This window comes from Rousettus aegyptiacus, unplaced genomic scaffold (assembly GCF_014176215.1).
Source record: "Rousettus aegyptiacus isolate mRouAeg1 unplaced genomic scaffold, mRouAeg1.p scaffold_m13_p_8, whole genome shotgun sequence".
Taxonomy (NCBI): Eukaryota; Metazoa; Chordata; class Mammalia; order Chiroptera; family Pteropodidae; genus Rousettus; species Rousettus aegyptiacus.
The window spans coordinates 41614982-41642845 of record NW_023416311.1 but is presented as its reverse complement, the minus strand read 5'-3'; the positions used below and the strand labels follow the sequence as shown (position 1 = coordinate 41642845).

At 36.7% G+C, this 27864-nt stretch overlaps 1 protein-coding gene across 2 annotated transcripts in view; it reads left to right on the top strand.

Moving 5' to 3' along the window:
• KCNN2 (potassium calcium-activated channel subfamily N member 2) overlaps positions 1 to 27864 on the top strand; it is a 384522-nt gene that overhangs the window by 276396 nt on the left and 80262 nt on the right. For both annotated transcript variants that reach the window (XM_016147324.2, XM_016147331.2), the window contains exon 7: positions 6834 to 7252. In XM_016147324.2, the coding sequence (XP_016002810.1) occupies positions 6834 to 7252 (419 nt within the window). The remainder of the gene's footprint in view (positions 1 to 6833; positions 7253 to 27864) is intronic.

Genomic DNA, 27864 nt, shown 5'->3' with positions numbered 1-27864 from the left:
GCAGGCCTCTCCCACTACTCCAGACCCTCTTCTGGCTGATGACACTCATTGGCCATTCATCTTCAACAATGACTTGAAGTATATTATGTTTTGGGAATCAGAGAAAATATAAAACAGTTGTGCTGGAAAGTTCAAGTCCTGGTGGAAAGTATTCTGAGGGCATATTCTGTGTTATGCCTGCAAATTACTTTAGTCCTTTGGCAAAAGCCATTAACCATAGCTCTAGAATTAAAATAGATTAAACAAACTGTCTTGCTTTCACCCTAAAATCTTTCTTCTCTTATCACTATCAAAATGAAAAATGAATATGGAATTGTGTTAATAGCTGTCATTATGATTACTCTATCTCCCCCCCAAGTAAGCTAAAGTTAGATCATATATATTGATCATATGGAATATAATGGGAATATTTTTACAGTTAGTTTTTTTTTTAATTATAGTGACATTGGTTAACAAAATCCAGTAAGTTTCAAGTGTACAATTCAACAGTGAGGCATATATGTCTTGCATTGTTTGTTCACCACCCATCATGAGATTTCTTTCTGTCCTATATTTGACCCCTTTCACCCCATCTACCTCCCCCCACCACCCTCTGGTAATCACTAGTCTGTTGTCCATGAGTCTCTGTCCTGTTTGTTGCTTTTAGTTTCATATCCCACATATAAGTGATATCATGTGATTTTCCACTTTTTCTGTCTGGCACAGTTAGATTTTAATACTTGATTTGAATCACTTTTGAATAACTGTGATGTATAAAATGTTTTTATTTTCTATATAGAATATTGAGTGCATTAATGTATCTCTAAACCTTTTACATGTTATTTAACAGTTTGAATTGGTAGCTCTCACCTGTGACTCCTAGGACAACACTCTCTTTTCTTCCTTCTTCACAGACTGGCTTGACCTTTTAGCTGCCCTCCATATTTGGGGTTCCTCAGGACTTGGCCTTGTGTTCTGTATTTTTTTTCTTTTGCTAATTTTATCTCAGCTCTCATAATGCTACCTAAATACTAATGCCTTGCAATATATTTCAGTAATCCAGACTTCTCCTTTGAGTGCTCGCATATACTGCTGTTTACCTGGAATCTATACTCAGATACAGTGGCCAAAATGGAACCTTTTCCTCCCCCCACTCCCCACCAACAGGCTCATTATACTCAGGAAATGGCACAGCCATCCACCGTGTTTTTAGAACAGAAACTCAGCCATCTATTATTCTTCTCTTTCTTTTATCACTCCCAAATTCAGCTAGCTCATCAGCAATTTCTAGCAAGATCTCCAAACTAATTTGCAATCCCACCCAGAGTACACAGGGTCCCCTATTCTCCATCCTCACCAAGAATTCTTTGTTGATTTGTCAGTCATAGCCATTCTGACAAGTGTTAGATGATATCTCATTGTGGGTTTAAATTGAATGTCTCTGATGATTAGTGACATTGAACATCTTTTCATATCTATTGGCCATCTGTATGTGACAACATAGATGGACCTAGAGGGTATTATGCTAAATGAAATACTTCAAACAGAGAAAGACAAATGCCATATGATCTCACTTATATGGGGAATCTAAAGAACAAAATAAATGAACAAACAAAACAGAAATAGAGTCATAGATACAGAGAACAAACTGATGGCTGCCAAAAGGGAGGGGGTTGAGATGACTGGTGAAAAGGTGAAGGGATTGAGAAGTACGAATTGGTAGTTAGTAAAGTACAGCATAGAGAATATAGTCAATGATATTGCAACAACCATGTATAGTGCCAAGTGGATACTAGATCAATGAGGGGTATCACTGCATAAATTGTATAAATGTCTAATGATTATGCTGCACACCTGAAATTAATATAAAATAATATTGAATGTCAACTGTAACTGAAATAATTTATTAATTAATTTTTTAAAAAATCTCCAAATTATACCTCTAGTGTACCCACTTTCTCCATTTCCATGGCAACCCCCACCTCCTGGTCCAGGTCATGGGGATACTAACTACAACCAATCAGATGCAATAGAACTTCCTAGCTTATATTCTCCCTTATGTACTGTGATTTCCCCATAGCAGTAAGGATGAGCTCTATAAGCTATAAATTAGATAACTTAACGCCTCCACCTAATACCCTTTAATGGGTTCCTGCTGCACTAGGAATGAAATCCAGCATTGATTCCATGCCCAAAAAGGTCCTGAAAATCTGGCTTCTGTTAGTGTCATCAAACTTATCTCCTTTCAGTATGCCCCTCAGTCATTAAGTTTCAAGCACTGTGGTGTTTTATTTCCTTAAGCAAGGTAAAATTTTATAAAGCCCATAGCCTTTACAGGAGTTGTTTCTTCTGCCTAGAATGTTCTTCTTCTGTCTCTTTATATAACAGGCTCTTTTCTTTTTCCAGGAATCATCTTAAAAGACACTTCTCCAGATATCGTCCCTGATGACTACATCACCTATCACCTCTAATTTATTTATTTTTTTCATATTTTGTTTCTTTCCTTCATAACAGTGTCCACAGACAACTTATTAAATTCCTTTAAGTCTGCTTTCTCGATTTTGTCTTTCTCTTCTTATGAAAATTTCATGGTGCAGTCCCTCAATCTGCTATAAATCCTATTGTGTGGCTGCTAAATAGCACAGAGTTTAGCACATAGTGAGTATTCGGTGTACTCGATATTTAGTAAATACATGAAAAAAAACAAAGGAATAATTAGTATTAAGAGAGGAGATTATGTGGAGGGTAGAAGAAAATATTTCTTCCTTTAGCATTGAAATGTACTGTAGTAGAACAAAATCATAAGTAAACTATTTCAGGTATTGATTAAATCTCCCAAAGTATAAAGCATCTATGTAATAAAAAAAACTTTTTTAGGGAAGGTACTGAAGAAGAATGTTATCTGGACTTCCAACGAAATTGCAGAATTATGCTGCTGCAACGACAGCATTTAGTAGGATGTTTTCTCTACAAATTTGAAAAATGTTATAGATTTATTTCACTTATATTATGTTTTAGCAGTCTCCTCTTTCATAAGCATATTTAATTAACATTAGGACCTATCCAGTGATTAGGATTGTCCATATTAAATGAGAACTAACAAGGCAGTTCATTTAACAAACATTTATTATCCTCTACTAGATAGACATGATTCCTGTCCTCAAGGATCCTCACAGACAAGTAGGGGTGACAGACTTATAAAGAAATCCTTATTGTCTTGTGTGGGAACATCAATAAGAGGGACATACGGGAATCATGGTGGAACAAAGGAGGAAGTGTTCAGATTTGTCTGGGTCATGGACAGTATCCTAAAGGAGATGACTGTGGCATTTGGTCATATAGGGATAAGAATTTGCTAGGTAGACAGGATCTTCAGTCCACAGGACCAAATATAAAGACAGAAACAGATGAGGGTGGTGTGTTCCAGAATCTGCAACTGGTGAGAAATGTAAGAAGTAATAGGCAATGAGGTTGAAAAGACAGGCACAACCAGATTGTGAAATGGGGGCCTCTGAATGGTTTTAATCATGGCAGCAATGGGATTATATAATTTATATTTGATAAAGATCATTAGATAATGGAGGGATAGTAGGAGGAATTTGGTAGTGGAGAGAGAAGGCATGGAAGAGATTACAGAGTGAGAAAAGGGTCAAAGATGAACCTTAGTAGAGCAGAGGCACTTAATTGGGTTGCGGGAAGAATGTGGCTTTTTCATGAAACTGAGATGGAGCCTTCAGATTGGCAGTGGATGGAAAAAGCAATCAGTACTCAAACCAAGAGAAGAAATCTATTTTAGGTAGGAAGGAGTGCTTAATGTCCAACATGATCAAGTAAGATAAAAATTAAGGTGGGAGGAGTGGACTTCATAATTAAGGTATATTTAATGACCTTAACAAGAGTAGTGTTGGTAGGTGATGGGGGCAAAAGCCACATCGGTGCATTGGGGGATGAAAGAGAATTCAGAAAATGAGCACCAGCTAGGGCAGAGAGGGAGAGCCAGAGGGAGAGCCAGAGGCAGTTGTTGCAGGGATCTGAATTTGCTTGTATACTCTACTGAAAGGGAAAGAAGACAGAAACTAGTTTCTCATTGCAGGAGAATTAGCTTTTGGTGTAACATTACTTTAGACAGTTGGAGCAAAAGAGAATGGAAATAAAAAGTAAAGGGTGAAATGTAGGTAAGTTTGTGGCTAAAGTATGAAATAGAGGGTATTTCTGATGTTGGAGAGAAAGTGTGCTGAGAGAGAGGAAAACAATGTTGGCCCTTGAGAAGAAAGATGATTGTTCAGAGCAGATTTTATGGAGGACAGAAGAACACTCTCAGGTGATGTTGAAGGTTCAGGTGAGCTTGAAGGCACGGGTCTGTGGTGGCCTCAGTCTAGCTGCAACAGCCCACCAGACGGGAAAAGCAGAGGCTGCTGAGAATGCTGATGAGGTAGTAGTTGAAGTGATGGGAAAGAATAAAACCAACCAGCCTGGCTAGGCAAGTGGGTAGATGGAACAATGAAACGGAGGACGAAAAGACAGTAGAGTGAATCAGAGGAGAAAGTGCACTGTGAGTGATGAAAGGAGGGCCAGTCTTGCAAAGATAGAAAACTGTTTACACTGTATAAGAATTATACATCTAAATTGGCATTTCTTTGCCGGTAACCTGGGAAGGTACTTAGTCTGCATTTATGTTGCTGGTACCCAGAAGGGTGTGGGGAATGCCTGTCTTGGAATTGTACTCAGAATCTGCAGCACAGCTTTGACTACCTGGAGTCTCAGTAATTATTAGCCCTTTTGGGGTGGATTTGATTGTTTGCCAAGTCATTCAGAGCTAAGTTTGATGAAGACAGTAGACAATCAAACTGGGTAATACCATTTTCAGTGAAATGGAAATGTGGATTTAAATAATAATACTGTTTTTCTCATATGACTTATAAGAGGCCCTGAGAGCAGTTTCCAGAGAGAGTGGTGACAGCATCTTTGGAACATATATGTAACCTCTCAAAGTAACAAGTTTGAGGGACACATTCTTCTGGATATGGATGTCTTAAGAGATTTTGGGGTCACATTCCTTAAGAGTTATACATTACTCAGTAAATACTCACCAATATAAAGTTTAGAAGGCTTCTGCCAGTATTGCTACACAGTCTTTTGTATATTTTTATTATTGAAATCCTTTATGCCAACATGATACCAAAAGTAGTGATGAGACTGAACAAGAATATTTTTATAGCCAGCTTAGCCTGCTTTATTGATGATCTGTTTCTTTACTGGAAACTAGAAAATATAATATTTATTGCCTATTAGCATCTGTCAAACACTTTAAAGTCCTTTGATGAAAAGTTATGATAAAGACATACCTAAAATAATTGTGTTGTCATAACTTAATTTGTTAATATTTTGATGTTTGTGATTCTACTGGTTCTCCATCTCCTTAAAGTACCAGAAGCAAGTGGTAATTTTGACCTCAAATTCCTGTCCTTGCAAAGTAACATTAATGGAAGTATTTGAATGAAAAGTAGCTATGATCTTCAGAATAATTCACCTATTAGGTAGAATTTGTAAGCATCTAAAATGGTTGGGAAATTGTTTTACTGACACGCGAAGACCAGAGTACATAGAATCCAAACATAGTGAAAACATGTTCTGCCAGCCTTTACGATTCCACGTACCTGGGAATGCTCTGTTCTCATACAGGCTGCTTTCACTTCATACTTACTGTTTAAGTTGGCTACTTCCCAAAAGGCAAAGAATATGTCATCTTTCTTAGTGGGGAAGTGCTGTTGGCATTCTGGGAAGACAGGTCTTCCTTGTGCGTGGGACTCCCAGAATTTCAGCATGGTTGGCACCCCTGGCTTCCTGGCTCTAAATGCCAGCAGCCCCCACAAGTCACTGTGGCAGTCAGAAATGCTTCTGGTTGTTCATGGACTCCCAGAGCGTGCTGGACTTGTTTACTGAAAAGCCAGGGAAGACAGGACACAGTCTCCTCTATCCCTTTTCCCTCTCTCCCTTACTTCCGCTTTCCCACCCTATCCCCCTTGCTCTTTCAATACCTCCCTCCCTTTTCCTTTCCTCTTATTTATCTGTGTGTCTGTCCGCCCCTCTCTCTGCCTGTCCATCCATCCATCCACCCATTCACCCAACCACCCACCTATCCATCTCCTTTTTCTTTGTTTTCTTTTTGCTTTCTTTCATTGTAGTATGAGGAATGACAGAAATAAGTAAAAGGAATCTTTATTAAAGAAAGACTAAAAAACAAATTAATCCAAGGGAAGGTTAAGGGAGAACAGAAGAGATAGAAAATAGAGCAGTAATGGGGAAGCTGCAAGAAATGTTTCTGCCACATTCATCTGTGGTCTCTTGTGATTTTCTCTCTGAAGCCAAGAATAAGATTTCCTGTAAGAACACTCACATAGTTGTATTATAGGGTATAGCTGATTGCAGAGGCATCATAAATAGATTTCACTGAAATATAGTTAGAATTATATAAGGGTTCAGATCCAGACCCTTAAGAGGAGAACAACTTGTCATAAGGCAAGTCCATATGACTTCATCTAAGGGAGGTGCTTTTCTAATAGGCCCCTTGTGTTAAAATGATATTACTTATATGATTGTCCAGGAGCATGGACTATGAAATAATTTCAGCTCCTGTGTAGCAAGTTTTTAATTTTAACTTTTACAGAATGAAGTTCTCCTCTTGTGCCAATACGAGTTTCTAAAAATAGTGTACCTGGCTAGCATTTAAAAGTTATAACCTCTAGCTTGCCATGATTGCTAAAAGTCATCTGTTATGTATTTTTAAAATTTGCACTAACTCTTGTGGACCATTCATGCCATACTGAAGCTGATTTTCTACTTTATTTTTTCAGTTGTTCATGGTGGACAATGGAGCAGATGACTGGAGAATAGCCATGACTTATGAGCGTATTTTCTTCATCTGCTTGGAAATACTGGTGTGTGCTATTCATCCCATACCTGGGAATTATACGTTCACATGGACGGCCCGGCTTGCCTTCTCCTATGCCCCATCCACAACCACCGCTGATGTGGATATTATTTTATCTATACCAATGTTCTTAAGACTCTATCTGATTGCCAGAGTCATGCTTTTACATAGCAAACTTTTCACTGATGCCTCCTCTAGAAGCATTGGAGCACTTAATAAGATAAACTTCAATACACGTTTTGTTATGAAGACTTTAATGACTATATGCCCAGGAACTGTACTCTTGGTTTTTAGTATCTCATTATGGATAATTGCCGCGTGGACTGTCCGAGCTTGTGAAAGGTAAGTTTGTTTCTTTTCCTGAGAACATAATTTGCCATATGGTGTCCTTGAAATTAAGAGAAAGAATACATTTTAGACTAGAGGCACATAGTGACTCACTCTTGAAAATTTTGGATTCTTCCATGGGCTTCTTTTAAATGAGTTGTGACAAGATTTTTCTTATGATTTCTGCATACAGCAACGCCTTGATGATTAGGTATTTTTCTTTCTCATTTGATCATTTTTCAAAAGAAGGCTACCTTTATAATCTGTCAAAATTTGGAGACCTACAAATTGTATAGGAGAGTTGTATCAGAAATGTTCGTTTAATGGTAATACTGAATCATTTTGGTGCCTCATTGGTTATAGGGTTGATTATGGCTGGGACAGAAATCTGGGGCAAAAGTGGTGATGTTAGATGGCTGAACTTTAGGGAATGTTGCAGAGTGGTTTGTTGATTTCAGCGCCTATTTATAATAGTTTTCATGTGATTAATAAGGAGCTTCTAGGTATAATATTCGGTTTTATTGAACTCTCAACAGTTAGTAAAAAGGGACAGTGTGTATTTGTTTTATTGTCTGAAGAGTGCTGGTGGTCTAGAGCTAGACAAATTCTCAGAATTCAGGAGCTGCTCAGCGAGTCTGAATTAATTAGTTATATCATCAATGATGTTAACCTTGTCATTAAACAAACCAAAAAAAGAGATTTGTTATGTAAATGGGAGGAACTCTCATAATGAGAGGGAACACCTCATGTGACCTTGATTAAGAAAAGTCAAGTCGAAATTAGCAATAAGCAGATAGGAATGAATTAGAAGTTTATAGAATGGTTAAATATTAGAAAGTCTTTGTAGTAACTAGATTTTTTTTTAATTTAGTTTTTGAAAATCTAAGTTTACATATATAGTTTAATGAAGAAAAATATCTGTATAAGAATTCTTGCAAAAATAGCAAACCCATAATACCCCTCTCTCATTTCTACTTTCTAGAAGTAATCACTTTAATTTCTTTTAGCCATTTTTTTTGTTGCTTTCTATATTTCTAAATGATATTGCTTATATTGCCACATTTAGATTTTTTATCTCGATTTTTATGGAAGGTGGGATTTTAGTTTTTTTTTCACTGACATGTACATACCTCTTTCATGACCCTATCCCCCAAAATATGTAATTTCCATCTTCCCAATAAGTTACTTAAACGCCAATGATCTATATTCCAAGTTTATATTATTATGAACATGTGAGCTGCATTTATAGTTGAAAATATAGGATATTATAATTATTTTGCCTTTCCTGCATATCTTTTTATTTCCTCTGTAATTAATGGTTGCCTCATTTTATTTGCTTAGTTTTCTTATTTTTTATTTGCTTGGTTTTCTATGTACTTACCACCAAATCATATCTAAATTCTCCCATGTTATATAAATATTCTTATACTAGGTTCATATATCTTGGACAATTTCTCATTTTCTCCTTGAAGAATTGATTCTTGAGACTTTCTGCCTATCCATCATCTTGGAGACTTCCTCTGCCTTTTATGTATATTGAAAACCCTTTTTTTTGAACTCCATTGCTCTTTCTTCATTTATTTCTTCATTTTGGCAAAATCCATCTTCCAGCAGTTTCTAAGAAAAGGTAGTGAATGAGAGATATAGTTTTTGAGATCTTTATAGAAAGTCTTTATTATTCTCTCATGCTTAATTGATAAATGGACTGGATATAAAACTCTAGATTGGAAATCACTTTACTTCAGAATATTGTAAACTTTACCTCAAAATATTGAATATTTTCCTCTGGCATCCAGGTCCAGCAATTGTATGCTATTCTCATTTTTGATCTCTTCTTTCCTGGAATCTTCTAGGATCAATGCTCTAAAATTGCGCAAGAATATATCTTGATGTGAATCTGGTTTAAGCAAGTATATTTGGAAATTAGTGGACCTGTTCAATCTTGGAGTTAATGTCCTTCAGTTCTTGGAAATTTTCTTGAGTTATTTTAATGATTTTTGTTCCTGTTTTTTTATTGAATGGATATTGGCTCTCCTGTATTAGTTCTTTAAGTTTTTAATTTTCTTTCTGCATTGTTTTCCGTCCCTGCTTTTGCTGTGTTTGGGAGATTACCTCAATTTTATCTTTCAAACTTTCTATTGGGATTTTATTTTTTCTTTACTATACATTATTTTCTAATGTCTCATTTTTGATCCCTGAGTGCCTATTTTTTGAAATTACATCACCTTTTTTGTTCTCTGGAGACATTGATTATATTTTTCTCCTTGAATATTTTTGTTCCCACAAAGATTACATATTTTAGTTTATTTTGGCTTCTATTTTATAAGTTTTTCTTAAGTGTTTAACCTTGACTCTCTGCTCATACTTACAGGTGAGGTACTAAAGAGCTGATTGGATGCTTTCTGTACAAATTTAGAACTTGTAAACTGTGGACTTCACTAAAGGGTGATTTAGGTGGGGGCCACTGACTTCACTATCTTTCCATCTTTTCTCTTTTCTCTGAACAATCTGACTGGCCCATGGGAAGCCTTTTTTACTGCCCTGCCATGATGGTAGAAGCCTGGTGACAGCATTCTGGAAATTGAAAGAGCAAAGAAGTCTCAACTGTTAATATGCAAACATTTGTTTATTTTTCTAGTTGCAGCACAGTAGGCTTGCTCTCAGTCCTCAGACCTTATGTTTTACCCTTCCAGACAATAAACTTTTAGACTTCTGCAGGTTATCAAAAAGCATTACCAGTCCCACAGAACAGAAAAAGGAAACTCGGTGTCTACTTTTACATAGTATTTTAACCCATCCTCACATTTAAAGCTCTGTCATTATTACTTCTTACAGAGGTAATGTGCCTAGAATCCCTGAGTCTTTGTAAGGTGTAGGTAGTTGGGTGGGGGGTGATGGTTCTGAGTGAAAATATGGTTGCTTCTTGATTTTTCATCTCTGCCGGTCTAGAATTCTCCTTTCTCAGGTCAGGTAAGTCAATTATCAGTTGTCATTTGGCTTTTTAGTTTCTTTACTATTGTTTTTCACTCATTCTGGTTGTCCTTACGGCTTTATGCTTCTTGTGTTTGTTTTTTGTTTTCCTTTGGGGGCTTAGGGAGGGAACTGAAGTCACTATGTTTGTTGAGTCTGCCTGCTTTTACCAGAAATTCTGTAGTGACTAGTTTTTAATATTACATATCTGAACCTTTTTTAGAACTTCTCTACAAAATATAGCATTTGAAGGAGTAAAGTTTTTTCTTTTAAAGGAAGGTTGGCTTCTTATGGTAATGCTTTGTTTCCTAGCAATCATGGTATTTAGAGGCTTTGATATTTTCTGGAGCAGATGTACCTATGAGAATTAAAGAATAAATGTAGAAAACCTTAGTTGATACACTTATTTAGTTTTTAAAGATTATCTTAATTAAAAGTTATATATAACATCATAACATACCTATTTAGTTTATGAAGATTATCTTAACAACTATGCATAACAATGAGGTAAAAGCATAATTTAACAATATGTACGTCTATATGGTTGGTCCTTAGAGCATCTGCTTCCGAAGAGCCAAGTAAATAAAATAGCCTTAAAATTGTTTATGTGCCTTCCATTTTCTTTTCAAAAACAATTCATCTTAATTGTCACAACCCATTGTCACTAAATACAGAAAGTCTGAGGCAAGCAGTGCCAAATCTTCTTAGCAGCCCAAAGTATGTGTGTTTTTGAACATGCTCAAATTGTTAAATGATGGATCATTCTTATTTTTGTATAAAAGGCACTAGAAAGTGAAAGTTGCCCATTTTATTTCAAGAATCAGAGTGTAGCCAGCAGTTACATAAAGGGAACAAATCTATGGTGTAGTGGGAAGGGAGAAAGACCAGACTCTGGTCTTTGGGACCCTAAGATTTATTCCCAACTGTACAATTTGGGGACTGAGTGACCTCAGGCCAAGTGGCTCACTTCTTTTTGCATTTGTTTCTTCATTGCAAACTAAATGGAATGATAAACTTTTCTTTTCCAAAGGTAACATTTTGTAATTGTACAAATATGTAAAAGAAAGAAAATCATTAACCAGCATTGCGATAGGAAAAGATTTTCCACGTTTGTTTTTCAATAAACTTCCTATTTGGCTGCACATGATGTTCATATTGTGACTTTCGAGATACAAAGATATAAAAAATTTGCTTTGTTTTTCACAAGGTTGATTTCGAATGTTGCCTGCATCCTATATTTCCTTAGATGTTTACCGTCCTCTCTCCCTGTCTTCTTTCTTTCCTTCTTTTGTGAATTTTGTAGTACTTAATACAACACACACCTCTCTTGTATCTTTGGCTTGGAATTTGGATTTTAATGAACCCCAGCAGTTACATCTTTGGTTTATCTAAGCATTCTCTCCATGTTAAAGGGGGATTCACACCTGATAGAAATTTCTTCTTAGTTAATTAGAATAAGTCTAAGAATATTTTTAAAAGGAGAAAGCTTTTGAGAGAGAGAGAAGCAGGTGGTTTTCTGGAGAAGTTTGTTTTGTAAACCTGTCCCTCGCCTTCTACTGAGCACAGAACATCTAAAGATTTATGAGAAAAGTTCTCCACTAATGAGGAGGGCGTTCTGCAGGAGGCACCTGTTCCTGCTAGTATTACTTTCCCTGGCAGATCATGCACCTCTGGCTGACCTATAAGTAATAAAACCTCTTTTTTTTTCTTTTCTTTCTTTCTCCCTCATACCCCTCTGAATGATAGGAGGAAGCAGAGTGGCACGTATCTGGCATTATGTCTGTGGCCTACGTTGTCAGGAGCAGGCTTTCCCAGACCACAGTATCCCATCTCTCTTCGATTCTGGTCTGGCCTTGTGTTGAGGTGGATTTTAGGCCTGGGAAGTGCACTCTCTTCTGAAGCAGTCTGGGGAGTGTGGCCTGGTGCTTCAAAGTGATCTCATGTTCCTGGTGACCTAGGCCAAAGGTATTTAATCAAATAATGTCAGGAGAAACTTGAGAAACATATGTGTTTGAAGAAGTCTGAATCCCAGAGCTTGGAGTCTTGAAAATTAGGAATTATCCTATCCGGACTTGCACTTTTTGAAACTTCTCTGGTTCTGTAAAGATAGCATAGGGGAGAGTGTTCAATCTAAAGTGTATCTCCCTGGATATTGTTTCTGGGGAAGGGTGGTGACTATTTTGCAAAGTTTAGGACTGGATAGTGTAGGCCACTGCTGTGCACACTAAGAAAAGCATTTTGTGTGTGATGTTTTTCTTCTTTCCTCTAAGGATTTTCAGAGCGTTTAATATGTGAATGTGTATTGGGAATATCTAAGAGGGAAAAAGAGCATTTGTTTAGACACATCTTCTGGAAAACACAGTTTGCATTATGTCAATACTGAAATTTCGGAGAAAGAAAGGGATCCTAATTTTATGCACAGTTTATGAATTTTAAAAAATGTTCTTTGTTAAATATATTCTTCTTTTTCTTGCAATTTTTGTAATGTGGGAGAGAGGGTAAGTTTGGGCTGAAGAGGAAGAAGGGAGAAAGAAATGGGAGCTTGAAACTTTGTCGGCAGTGTTACCAAGCTGAAAAGCAGATGTTGTAATAATCTATAATAAACTACAGATGCTAGGTGCTATTTCTGTCACTGAAAAAGATTCATTTGGTTAAGACATTAGTGGCTAAACTTATTCTTATTTATTTCATTGTTTTATCTCTAAAAACATTTAAGTATGCATTAATTCGTATGTCTTAGTTAAGAGGAAAATTTTCTAAAAATTACTAAGAATGGTTTGCTTTTTTTTAAGTAGGAAAACTGGAGAAGCAAACAAAGAAACTTGTTTTAAATAGCTTCTAGTAATCTAAACTGCAATTTAGATGGATTAAGAATAATTTTTTCTATCACAAAAAAACTAATAGATGAAAATAAATTTGGTATACATTTTTTTAAATTATCAAAGACAACCTGGGGATTGAAGTTTCAGTTGTGTTTAGCATCTACTAGTCAGCATCTTAAAAGTATGTTTCATTTCTTCCGTTAATCAAGTTAGACTTTTCTGTTTTCTTTTTCTTTTTTTTAACTCTGTCACCAATAATCTCCTACATTACATTTTTTTTTTAATTGCTGGAAAATGGTTTCTGGAATGCACTAGAAACTTACTTTATTATAACATAGAATATTGTAGAGTATAACAGTCAAATCATGGCCCATAATGAAACCTTATACAACATACACTTCTTATAAAATAGCCATTTTAACATAAGGATTGATTATGTCTTCTGACAACAGTACTGTATTACGAAAAAGTTGCTAAGGAAAGCTCTTAAAGGATGAGAATATCCTATTTTGTAACTATACAGGTTTTTATTGTTTTAGCACCAATTCATAGTGGATATATGATTTAGGGTTCCACTGTCTATTGAATATGGGGCCTGAATATCATCTTAATTTTATGTATACCAAGGTAGAATTAATACCCTATACCCGAGAACCAATAAAACCAAATATAGAATAGTAGCTGTTTATACCTAGGAAATTAATTCAGCATTGTGGTAGTTACCTTTTTGTGGCTAGGCGTGAATCTGTTATTCTAAGATCCTACCTTTATGACTTCCTCTATATAGAGCATGATTTTAGATAAAACTGAACTTTAAGTTTCAATATGTGATAAACTGTTTAAAATGCTTAAATGATCTGGGATCTAATTTTCAAGTTTCTTCTTTTAAAAATTTTTGTATGTTCCTTGTTCAAGCCAGTTCTTCAGGAGGAAGAGATGGATGGAAGAGGAAAGTCTCATTTGTTCTATTTATTTATTTATTTTTATTATTTATATAGACTCAAACCTAGGAGAATTTGAAATAAGGAGCTACATTTTCAAACACTTATTACCTTCATCTGCCATCTGTGATTTTATTTTATATTTTCAAGAGACTCTCTCAAAGACCTACTTTTTTCCAAGCCCTGACCATCGGAGATGCCTTATTTCCTGTTCATTTACTTAAATTTGAAACATGTTACTTATGATCAAGTTTCTTCAATAGTTGTAAAAGTAATCATAAAATGTGCTTTGCAGTGCTTCAGAAACATCCTGCAGACACCTTGATTTATTACACTATACTGAATAATTAGATTATTTCTCACCACTTCAGGTTTCAGCTGTTGCTAAGTAAACTCTAAGCATTTCATCAATGGATTTGTAATTTGTGGTTGACGGTAATGTAATACTTTGTAAACTAATACTTCCAGAGTCTGATTCATACATACAGATATAGCATTTTTCAAGCTCATAAATGAGTCACAACTTTAAAATGGGTCCTTTCAAGTTATAAAAGTTGGCAGCTTGAAAACATTCATCACGCATCTGTGACTTGCAGAGCATCAATGCTCAGGATGATGTTTTCCGAATGAATTGGTCATTAAAGTCTATGGAAAGAGAAGGCAGGGCTCTCTCAAGCTCAATTTTCTCTTCATTCCCACATAGATATGATTTGTTTTTTTGGTTTACCTCCTAAGAGAACAATGAGGATTAATGTTTGTTGGCGAGGTGCTTTGAGAAGCTGGTTTGAAGAGTGCAGTTTGAAAATACCAGCAGTGATTATATTCAAGTTGAAAAAATGAGACACTGAACAGAGCTCAGAAATTCAACCTCACTGATCTTATAGTCAGTTCATTAGTCCTCCCCATCCTGCCACCCATGTTGATGTACAGATTTTATGCATTATGGATCCTGAGTGTCTTCCAGCTTGGGAAAATCCCTTTGATCATCCATACAGTACATTAGACAGGGTGCGTGTATGCGATTGTGTGCAGCACTCTCATGCAATTTAGCTTCAGAACCATCGTGTCAGATAAAAAGAAAGAACGTAGTCTAAATGTTGATGCTCTGACATTCAAGCTATTTTGTTTTTGAGAAAATTGGTATGTTTCTTAGACATACAAAGAGCTTGGTTGGAGAAAACTCAAGTTTTCCTACTTGCCTACAGGATTTTCTGTGCTCTATTTTTTTAAAAAGTTTATACCCTTTATTGTTAATGTTACTCGATTGCAAAATAACATTAAATTAACAAAAGCTATTCAAGACAAACAAAGTGCCTTTACTTGCAATAAAATGTACCCATTTTGAATATCCACAGAGCTTGGACAAGTCTGCCTTCTATTATAACGTTAAATTTTTATAACCTTAGTATATATTAATGTGCTCTCTGAAAGTTATGAGAATTCAATTATGGAATGAGGTGGGTTTTAGAATTGTATCCCAGAGCCGTTGTTGGGGTATAGAGCACCACCTGTTCTTCGGGAAGCTTGCTTGGCTTGACTCCCCTGGAAAGGAGTGGACGAACTATTTCTCCACTGCTAGCCAGCCTGTTAGAGCTGTGTCTGGTCTATCGATACTTCCCGAAGCCCCGAGGAGGGCAGTGTCAGTCCTTGAACTCTCCTACTCTGCCAGTTCCAGCCCTGTTGTGTCCTTGATTCAAAGCCCATGGATTAACAAATAGTCTGATCACCGCCAAATCCCTAGGGATATTGGAAAAGACCCAATTGTCAGATATTTAAATCTAGCATGGCAGCGAAGTTAAAGCCATTTTGAGAACGTGGTCATTATTCAGTAAATGCTTGGCGAATGAATAAAGGAATAAAAAAACTTCACATGCAATTTCACCATAATTTTTGGCAAAAATATAAAATGAGATTCTTGTCATTTTTGGGGGGTTCTTTTTGAACATTTTTATGAGGTGTAAATTATAGATCTATTTTAAGTGTATAATTCAGTAGTTTTTAGTAAATATTTACAGATGTGAAACTATCACCTCTATTGAATTTTGAACAGTTCTGTCACCCCCAAAAGATCCCTTTTTCCCATTTGAGTTAAGTCTCTGCTTCCTCCAGTCCCAAGTGACCACTAATATACTATATGTCTTCATATATTTGCTTTTCTGAGCCTTTTATAGGAATAGAATCAGATAACATATATTTTTTGCATCTGGCTTTTTTTACCTGGCTTGAATTTTTGGTGTACATCTATGTCATAGTATGTATCATAATTTGTTCCTTTTTATTGCTGAATAGTATTCCGTTGTAATGATATGCCACATTTTGTTCATCCATTCACCATGATACACATTTAGAAGATTTCCTGTTTGGGATTGTTATGAATAGGATTGCTGTGAACTTTTTCACAGAAGTCTCTACATAAACATTTCTTTTTTTATGGTAAATATGTAGGAGTGGCTACATTGTTTTACATTCCCACCAGAAATCAATATATAACGGTTCCACTTTTATCACATTCTTGACAGCATTGCCATTATATATACATACATAAAATAATATATATATGATATATCACATTGTCAGGGATTGATATATATGTATGTACATATTTATATATATACATTTATATATATATGCATATATAGAGATTACTATAATCTTATAACCATTCTAATGAGTGATGTATGATTATGATTGTAATTTACAATTCTCTAATGACTAATGATTGGGAACACCTTTCATGTGATCGTTAGCCATTTGTATATCTTCTTAGGCGAAATACCTATTTAAATTGCCTATTTTTAAATGGGGTCATTTGTCTTTATTAAATTACGAGAGTTATTTATCTATTCTGGTTACCAGTTCTTTAATAGACATATGATTTGCAAATGTTTTATGTATCTTATGGAAGCTACAAATACTTGCTTTTCTCTATATCAGTCTTGCCTCACCTCCCAAAGCAACACAGGAAAAAAGCCAGCTACACATATCCAGGGACTGTGAACTCTTTGAAGAGGCTTGCTTCTCTTGTTAAGTTTTCTGCTTCATACGCTTCACATACTTCATATATTTCTCCTTGCTGCCTTTTTACCTATTCTGAAGTCTTGCTTTTTCTAGTAACCACTGTTTTCTCATAACAGGAAAGAGAGGAAGGATCAAGGGAGAAATGTCTTTCTAGTTCTTGCATTGCTTCGATGGTTATAGTAGCTATGACAAATGAAGTCAAGAGAATATTTAATTTTTACACTTAGGGTAAAGATGTACCTGACTCGCCTCCAATGGGGATATTTAAAATTCTTTTTGTTTTTTCTAGTTGAGGCAATAATTTGTTTTTATTGATCCTCAACTTTCTTTATGACTAAACATTTGTAACATGTCCAACCCTGTTTTAGGTATGTAGCTAAAGACTGTTAATAATCAAGCTCTCCCCTCTTGTGTGTCCTTGATAGATTTTATGACAGCCTTCGCTCATGACTTTGGAAGAGTAATCTAATCATAGGCTGTCTGACCATAACACCATTGTTTGACTGTTCTGCATGGTGTGCTTTGTATCACAGTGACGGGATATTATAGTACATCTCACAGGGATGTGGCAGTTCATATTTGACATTCAATATTCCACAGTGGCTCAGGGGCAAAAGATTTTTGAGTGACTCCCTAATATCATTGCTTTCAGGTCTCCTCTCAGAGATTTAGTGTTCTAAAAAGCTTTCTGTGTTACATAACATGTACTATATTTGCTTATTGAACTGTATTTAATATCCTAACAGAAAATGATGCAATTTAAAAATAAAATTTTGCAGACTTTATGGTATCTAGTGTTGTGGCTTTAGACTCTTTTATGAAACTTCATGTAAAAACCATGGTCTGTGTATATGAAAGCCACAAAGTAAAGCGGAAAGCTTCAGATCGAGTAGGATTGGCAGAAAATATCTGTTGTCAGTGATTATAGTCGCTTTCTCAATTTAAAGAAATGGTTCTTATATTTCATGTGATCAGGTATATTAATGATCATAAATTCTCTATTTTTGAACAAAACTAGGACATTGCTAAGTGTCTATGGAGAATAATCCTGAATCTCTACTCATTATTTCAGGGGGTAGTTTTATGCTTTTGTCCATGAAGGCATTACAAAATGGAGCATCTAATACAGAAAGATAAGCTTTGGTCAGTAATTTTAATCTGGGTTAGTGGTAGCCAGCCCTTAGGATTTGTGGCTTTCTATGTCTGGAAAGAGATAAGTATTAGATTTACTACTGTAGGTTGTCTGCCTACTGTGCTTCCTACTGGTTTGTAAGATTTGTCTTGTTTTGTTTTGTGTTTTAAATAGGTTCTAAGAAGCTCGGGGGTGTCAGTGTAAAGTGAGAGGCCACTCTGTCAGGCTTTCTATTCCTGTTTGAAGATTCTCCATTTTTTGATATATTGATAGCTTTTGTTCTTCTTCTCATCCACCATTCACCTACTTCATCATCTGGATCCTGTTCTTTCAGCTCTGTCAAGGTCATTGGTATTTTTGATGGGGCAGGTGTTTTGGGTAGGCGCATGATGACGGACGGTTAGATGGTAAAAGAAATGAAGGTGACGTGACAGGCAGGTTTGATGTGGTCCTGAACAAGAACCAGGAAGACTATTGCAGTCATTAATCGCTGGCATAATATGCCCAAAACTTATATTTGATCCTGGTTAGGGTAGACGATGAGTTCTCTCCATTTTAAAGGTGTTCTGTAAGTGCCTGTGGTACTCTACATCCTATGCAAATGGAGGTACAAAAGCCCCATCTGAAACAACTTCTCAAGGCTAAAGACCATATCTAGTACATCTTGATCCCCACAGCCCAGAGCCTTTTCATATCTGGCTCAGATAAGACCTTACATGTCATCTAATTCTATCAGGACAAGAGTAACAAGAATCATTGTCCCATGAGGACTTGGGAGGTCAGTGTTTCTGCCCACATGTGTACCCATCAGTGAAGATGATAGAAGGCTGATTAGAAACACTTCATGGGTTACTTCATGTTTTAAAGTTAAACCCTATAAAAGTTATTATAAAGAATACTGCCAATGAGAATAATGTCTGTTAAAAGTGGAAAAAATTCTTACATCTTTATTTTATCATTTTCTAAGAACTGATCATTTGCAAGTAATTAGAATTTTACTAAGTTAACAAAGGTCGATGAGGAGCTCTGTGTTAATTTAAAATTTCTTTGAAGTAGGGTTGAAAATAGTACTTGCTGAATTTTTGAAGACCACAGGCACATGGGTCTTGGAAATCTGAAACTTTTATTATGTGCTGGACTGACAGGCAAAAAGCCTCATGGAAACATGACAGGTGATGCACAGTGCTGCTTGAAACCCTTCTCAGTGTTCAGCTGCGAAACACTCACATTTATTCTGCTGGAGCACACAGACTCCTGACAGATTTCCTGGGTCTATTATCTTGGGTGTCACTTTATGGGCTCTCAGCATCTGTGAGGCTACAGTCACTGCCTGGGATTAGCAAAGGGAGGGCAGAGGGAAACCCACCCCAAGGTAACATCAGTGACAGACTCCACAGTATGGAGACACGTGCAAATGGACGTGAGTGCCCGTAACACAGCATTCCATCTTTCTTTCACTTAACTTCCCATGTTCTAAGACTACTGCTGTTGTTCCTTCTGCCACTCGACCTAGGTCTTGCGGTAAGTATGCTGTCATGGGTACTTCCTGAAAGCCTTGTTAATAGTACTAGGTAATAGGCACCCTGGCCTTGCTTCTGTTAGAAATGCACACAGCAAGTGCTTCTCATCACAATCTATGAACATAGCAAGTGCTTCTCATCACAATCTGCAGAATTCCTGAGAATACCAACTATAACCTTCAGGGAAAAACATTATGAGTTTTAAACCCCCAGGTTTAACTTCCTTATATAATCATATCATATCCATAAGTAACCACATTATTGAAGGGTCCAAGTAGTCTGTTTGAAAGCTAATGTAAGACTTTCGATTGTGGCCCTTTGTCCAATTTTACTTTTTATTAGAGATTTTAAGATTTTATCTGGTTTAGTCTTTGTCTTAATTCATGTTTCTTATTATTTTTTTTTTTTTTTTGGTGGGGACAGTTATCATGGAGCACTGAGGAAATAAAAATATTCTTCCTAGAGTGCTGAGCTACCTCGCAGGGGGTTCTCAAGCTATGGCCCATGAGCCAGATCTGGTCCACTGTTTGCTTATGGACAGCCCACAAGCTAAGAACAGTTTTTAACTTTTTAAAATCATTGTGGGGAGAGAGGGAGGTGGTTATGTGACAGAGACCAGATGTGATCTGCAAGCCTAAAATATTTACTAACTACCATCACATGGAACAAGTTTACTAATCTTAAAGTAACATCATTTTTGTCAAATGTGTTTCAAGCACAATGTGCTATGATATATTACAAAATATTTTTCTTTTTTTATGTTTTAAGTGATGGATTTATATTTGTCACTGCTTAAGTAAGGAGTTTTTTTTCTTTTAAAAATAATCATTATACTATATTTAGGACTAAATTTAAACTACTTTTGGTAAGCAAGGATCAAGAATCAACATCGGTTTAAGTGATCGGTGCAAATGTCATCTGGATGTTAATCTTGACCTGGGCTGTACTGACTAGTACTAGCTAGATGCTGGTGTAATTCATTTTTATGTATGATGCACTAAAACTAGCTCCTCTATCCATCCAAATATAAGGTGCGAAAGGAGTTCTCTGATCTATTGAGGCATCTAGTCTCCTGTGTTTTGACCCCAATGGCCTTGAACAACATCAGTGGAAACACTGAGTCATTAAGAAATTTAATCTGGAAGTTGTGGAGGAGCAGATCTTGGGATGGATTTAGAATTGAAGCATCCAAAAGGTAGTCATTGAACACTGGCAGAATGACATTGCTTTGACTAGGAAAATTAAAGTCTTCTGTCTCTGTTCTCTACAATATGTAATTGATCTACGGGTAAAGCAGTAACTCTGTGCTGTTTACTGTTGGCACTTCTATGGGTAAAACAATCTTTACTGCTGTTACATAATGGAGCATCGTCATAAAATACCATGATTGTCTTTGTCCTGTGGTCTCTGCTTCCAAATACAGAACTCTTTCCATCAAGTCGGCTTATGTTCCTTAACATGGAGACATTGACCAGCAAGAGATTAAACTAATCCCTGTTTGATTTTCTTATACGAATCTCTAGTATGTCCTTTCATGAGGTTTTCTTGCTATTTCTCTTAAGCATTACTGCCTTTTCCATGAACATAATGTTCATTCCTCAGAACAGTATAAAGGAAGAAGCTGTAATTTGGCTAAGATATCAGATATCTGGGACAATATCATGGGCATGATAACATTATTTATATTACTTTAAGAAAGCATTCACGGAACATGTTTAATAGGTGATCCGGAACTTTAATGGCATTTTTGCTTGGTAAGAATCATCACAGCTTCCTCCTTCTCACTCCTTCATTCCATAGATCTGTCTGATTTTGGTTGAGCCTGCTCTGACCCCAAAGGACTATTATTTCATAGCAGTTTTCAAGCTCGGTAAAAATAATGTTCTTCTTCCTTCCCAAATGTTTTTGATGGACACATTTTTCATACTTAAGACAGATAGGTGGGATGTAACTAAAAATTGCAATGCTCTTCTTTCTCAAAACAAGTTTATTTTTTGAATGCTGCAGATTTTTGTACCTTTCCCATACAGCCTTAAGTTGTCTTAAGCACTTTCCAATCAGTTTTGCACATAGTCTTGCATGTTCTTGATTTAAGTATGTATTGTATTTGCTTTTTATAGATTGTCTTTGTTGGAAAGGAAGAAATTCTGAGTTATGCTTACTAGTGAACCAACATATTTAGCTGAAATTATAAAAAAGGAAAGAAAAAAAGCCAACCTATGGGTTAAGCCTTGTTAAGGTTGATTAAAAGCAAGTTCTACTTCTGTCAGTTGACTTTTCTTCCTGCAAATGATTAGCACTTTTATCATTGTTAGAGTCCATAGTTTTATGAGCCTTGGGTCTCATTTTTATTGATTGGCTAGATACTCTCTTAGGAGGTAAAAGTCACACATTATATGCTGTGGCAAATAAAATTAAAATACAGAAGTACACATGTCCCCCTGCACATGAACTGGCACAAAGCCCATGTCCATGTAAGTTCATTAATTGTCAGTTAAGAGTCACCTGAAGCAAAGCAACAGGCTCACATCCGAATTTTCTAGGAGTACTGTGTGACTGAGTCACAGCTTGTCTCCTTGAGGGCAGGGTGGTGGTTCCTAGCATAAAACCTGGAACAGAGGCAGTGATGCGTAATTAGTTGTTGGATAAGGGAATCAATGGTTAATTCTGGATGTTTTGCTAATTTTTAAGGTCCTGTCCTCAAGTCCTCAGACCTAATTAAATTGGAACACAGCTTCTTACCCATTTATTCCCCATTCCTCCTCACTACCCCCCCCCAAAAAAAAGGCAAAAAAACTGAATCATATGAGTTCAAATGAGGAGACTAATAAAACTCTACCCTCTTCAAGGACTTAAAATATGTTCCATAAATTGTTTTCTACTCAATAACTTGGAGTTGCCTATATTTATATAAAGTCCTATTTCTAAAGATACTCATTTATTAAGAGAAAAAAATAAATGCTTCAAATTGGTCCTGGAACAGACAATGAGATGAGATGAAAATTCCCACCCATTATCTCATTTACAAATATATGTATTTGCCTTTCTACTTAGTTGTGAAACATAAATATAAAAGTGGAAAAATCTCCCCCCCCCACGAATTTGCAATATAGCAGGTCAATGCATAAACTGTAATATGAGAGCGAGAATAAGAAAAACACCATAGCTGAGGGACAGGCACATAGATCATTAAATCATAATTGAACAACTTAGGGGAAGACTTCCTAGAGAAGAAAACATTTGATTAGGGACTTAAAATAAATAGACTGCAAAGTGAGAAAGGCTAGCCCAGAGTGAAGGAAGAGCCTAAGTAAGGAGTATGAAGAAAGGAAGCCTGGAGTTTTATCAAGCGGCAGAGAGGCATCTGCACCTACAGCAAAGAATTTATGAAGAAAAACAGTCGGAGATGAGCTAAATTGGGGCTGATGTACAGGACATTGAGGAAACTGGATTTTAGTCTGTAAATCTGTTCCCAAATACCTTCTTCCTGATATTTGTGTTGCCTGCATTACTTTTTATTAGAACCTTTATTAAGTTGATATTTCTTCTTGTTGAATACTTTCACTTTAAAAGGATCTTACTATCACAATGGTAGATGATAAACCTATATTACATGCTGTGAATAAATCCAGAAAACTCAATACTTATTAAGTTCTAATTTGACTTTGTTTCTTCTCTACTGGTCTGAGCTGAGCCTATTGGAGATCAACAAATGCTGAAGGGTTGATCCTGACCTACTAGCATTAAACTGATGCTTTTTCGTAGACAATATCAGAAGAATCAAAAGAAGATCAAAATGAAAATAAATGACTTACTAAGAGGTATAATACTTTTTAATCCTGAGTTTCTGTGCTAGTGAAATTCATCTCAAATACCTTCTAAAACCTTGCCCTGTGCCACTGCCTTTATCCTGTACGTTCAGAAACTCTGCTCAAGACACTAGAGAAGGCCTGAAGGGTTTTAGGTATCTGAGTAATATAAAAGCTGCCCACGCTTAAGAAGGAAAACCCTGGCAGTGTTGTTGCAAAGGGCATCTGGGAGCAGGAAATCCAGCTGAGAGGCTATCACGGGATCTAGGCCAGAGGAGAAGAGCCTAAGCTGAGGGATGGATCCTCCCACATGCCCGGTACTGAGAGAGTAGTGCCCAGTGACATATGGGGATCAGAGAGTAGTCTTCAAGGGGAATCTGAGACTCTCACTGTGTGACCTGGTGATGGTTGTAAGGACTTAAAGGTATACCGAACAAGGGGGAGACAGTAGAAGAGGGGCTAATAAAAGGATTTATTTTGGATATGCCAAAAAGATGTTGAAAGAAGAGAATAAGGTCATTAAGACAAGCCTGAGTACTACCTTCATCTAAAGAGATGGGAAGCGAGGAATAGGGAAAAATAGGTTAAGGCTCAAAGAGAGAGAAATGAAGGGAGTTCCTATCAGATGACCTTTGCTGTCCATGCAATGCAAGATAAAGCTTTATATGGAAAACAAACTTGAAGACATGACAAAAATCTAAATTCAGTAAAGGAAAGATATTACAATCTTCTATCCAAGCCTTTGGTGTGAATAAGGAGAGTAACTGTCATGCTTTTAAATATTACAAACTCTGCATAAATATCAAAATACTGCAACTTTAGATTCACATGACAACTGCTAAGTAAATTTAGCTAGGAACTAATATACTCTGGCTCTTGCACATGGGAGAATCATAATTCTGTGTGACCTACACCTACAAACCTAAAATTTACATATCTATGTGTCAGAGTCACATGGTTTTCAAAGTTTAGGGATGGAAGGAGTCTTTAAGATTACCTGTACAAATCTCAATTTAATTATTGAATCCCGTCCACCATACAATGAGCCATGCTCAGGTTCTCCAAGCAATTCTCTCAGAGTAGTATGTACAATAAAAACAATTTTAGTGCTGTACTGACTGACTAAATCTGAGTTTCTTGGTGACATCTCTCCACCCTACTAAATCCTACCAGGATAAGAAGTAAGAGTCATGCTGACACCTTGGTTAGTGGCCACCGAGTTTACTTGATAAAAATATGTGGTTGCTTCTGTTTAATGGTGGTTAGAGTAGTTTAATTAAATATTTACAGTGAAAGAGCATTTCAATAGAGATTTTAAGATATATTGTGTTTCTTCAGAGCTTCTAAAACATTCATCGCTAACATACTTAAGTATCTCTTCCCGTTTTTTAACTGCGATTATGTACACTACCTTGGCTATTTATGTTCGACTTACCAGGCCACAAGTGCTCTAAGGCACAGTCATTTCTCTTTCATGCATTGCTTCATTTATCCATCTGTCAGCTGCACCGTGGTAGGCTCCACTCCAGGTCCTGGGTGAGAATGATGAAAGGTTACCTCCATTCCCTGGACCCTTCTGTAGATGAGTCAGCAGCCTAGCCCAGTGCTGGGCACACTATAACTGCTCCATAAATAGCTAACAGATCAGTGGATTGTGTTGCAGATCGGTTGGAGGATGGTAAACTCTTTTATTGCCAGATAAGAAGGGTGAGGCAGATGCATCATAGAATTTAAAGTTTTGACATGCATTCAACAACAAATAAACAAAAAAATATGCTTGTACCTAACTTCGGGGACATCCGAATGCCACAGAGGTGAGAGGCGGGTAGGAAAGCAGTTAAAGAGCAGATGCTGACTTCCTTGTTCTCTCCTCCATTTTCCCCAGGAGTCAACAGCTTGATAAGCACATGATTTTTGCTCCAGGTAGCCTTGACCCACAGCCGAACTGCTGTTACAAAGGAGAAAAGCTAGTGGAAAAACATTCTCAAACACATTGGAAAGGATGGCTAAATGAGGGTGGGGGGGAGGGCGCACATGTGCGCGTAAGTGCAAAGTTGAACTTTCTCGCTTTCAGTACTATGGAAAGTTGGGGAAAACTGATACAAGTGTATCATTAGGCAACCTGTCACCATTTGAGAGCACTTGTCATTCTCTTTCTGCCCCTGCTGCTTACACACCATTGGCAATTCAGACAAATTCCCGGGCTGGATTGTATTTACTCTCTAACAATAGCACCTCCTTCAGCCCTTATCACAGGGTTCCTTTTCCCTTCTGTACCTTCATTCTTTATTGTCCTGGTAGCAGTAGATTCTGCCTTTTGGCTCCTTAGGCATAGTTTTGCTTCATTTCACATGAGGAGGAAAAAACTTGCAATGCTTTGAGAATGAGTCTTCAGTGTCCTCATTCAACCTCTACAAAAATTAGCAAATTGTGTCTTTTTCTAAAAATAACTGGAAAATAAGGATTTTCTTATTATCATCAGTCAGAAAGAACTGACTTTGATTTGCAGGGAAACAGAGGGTGACAATTCCCTTCAGTTATGTTTGTGGCATGATTGTATGTGACTATACATGAGCTTTAGTCTCTTTAGGTTTCATGATTCTATAACTTTATCGAAAATTTCAGATATTAGGAGAATTGGGAAAATGAATAATGTTAGACACCTCTAAAATATGTCTCTTTTACATTAAAGAATTAACATAAAGGAGTTTTTTTAAATTAATATGGACTCATGTTAATAAGTTAAAGCACAGTTGAATATTATATTTTGCCTTTCCTTTATTAAAGTTTCACAAATCGAAAAAGATGTAAACATTTTTATAAGTATTTTAACTGCACATACCACCCATAAATACTGAAATATGCGTGTAGCTCCATTGAGGGCTTCCTTCCTGAGAACTGAGTTTAACAAATAAAAATAAAAATAAAAAACATCGAAATGGATCTTATGTACTCATTGGAAAAATGAAGAAATTGGACTAACCAGTTCAGTTTCTCCAAGCTCAGATTCTGTGCTTTGTGCTCTGTGATGATTTGATTTGGCGGCTTTCAGTAGGTGCTTTAGAGATGTGTCTTTAGTACAGTGATCACATTTTGTGGATCCATTGACATTATTTACCCCAGTCTAGCAATACGTAGTGTAGTGATGCATTACGATAAGGAGTAACAGTTTTCCTGTTCTCAGGGAGGCATGCATATGCTTAGACACTAAGGTGTCAGCTGCATGAGAGAAAGATCTGGACGATGCCCGGTGCCTAGTCATGCTTATTAACTCTGCTGAACTACCCTGGGATATAGACGTCAGTATCCCATACATTCTCAACCGGGAGATGCTACCTTCAAGAGGGTGAACACTGGTTCTTTGGCGATGAACAAATTTTACTCTTTATGTATAAAGTTTAAATAACACAAAAATCTGATCTATAGTATCCTGTGGTATCAAAATACCATGTAGGATGATTAGGTTAAAAAAAAAAAAAAGGACTCCTTAACGGGGAGTGATATGGAAAAAAAGGTTGAGAAATGAAGATTTTGCTCAAGTTATAGCTGGGAGTCTGAGGCTCAGAAAGTTAAAGTGGCCTGACTTTGGTTACCTGGCTGACCCTTGGACCCACCCGGACTGACCCCAAAGACCACTGTGCATTCCAAACTTGCTAGCTGACTTTGTTAGTTGGCTGGTAGGGGTCAGCAGTGCAGGCTTCAGGGGGTTTAGATTATGTCTTATGTTCACAAAGTTTAGCCAAATGTTGATAGAGACAGTGGGGAAACAGAGAGCAGTCATCTCCCGAGGTTTCTAAGGAGGCTGTTGTGTCATGCAGATGAGTGCCCTGTTCTGGCTCATGTGCTAAATTCATGTTACTTATTTCTATGACAGCCAAGGCGAATTTTTAAAAATATATGTATATTATAAAAGGAATTTCAGGGATTCTGAAAGCTATGACATTGTAAATTTAAGGCCTATGTCATTAGCATACATTAAACGCACACAGGCAGATCATTTTACATATTTGCTTTCTTTCTGTAATTCACTAAGTTCTCAGCACTTGAGATACTCAACGCACCCGAACAGAAGAGCCACTGAATTCTTATTGAATTCTCATGACGACTACAGATGTTCTTGTTGTTGCTAGATAATGACACAGGTTGAGGTGATTTGTAAGAGCGGCATTGCAGTCTCAGGTCCTGTGTTGAATTTAGTCAGAACCTCTGGGGTGTGTTTACTGAGAGTTAGACCCAAGAACAGTACATCTCCTTGGTGACACGTGCTTGTCCTCAGAGCCTCACCACAGAGGTATTTTCCATTCAAGTCACATAAGGACAGTCCGCCAAACACCTTTGATGTTCCTGACTTCTAATGCTCCAAGTTAAGAAAAGATTAGCAAAGGAGTCACAGTTAGTGCATTTTGGGCTTAGTC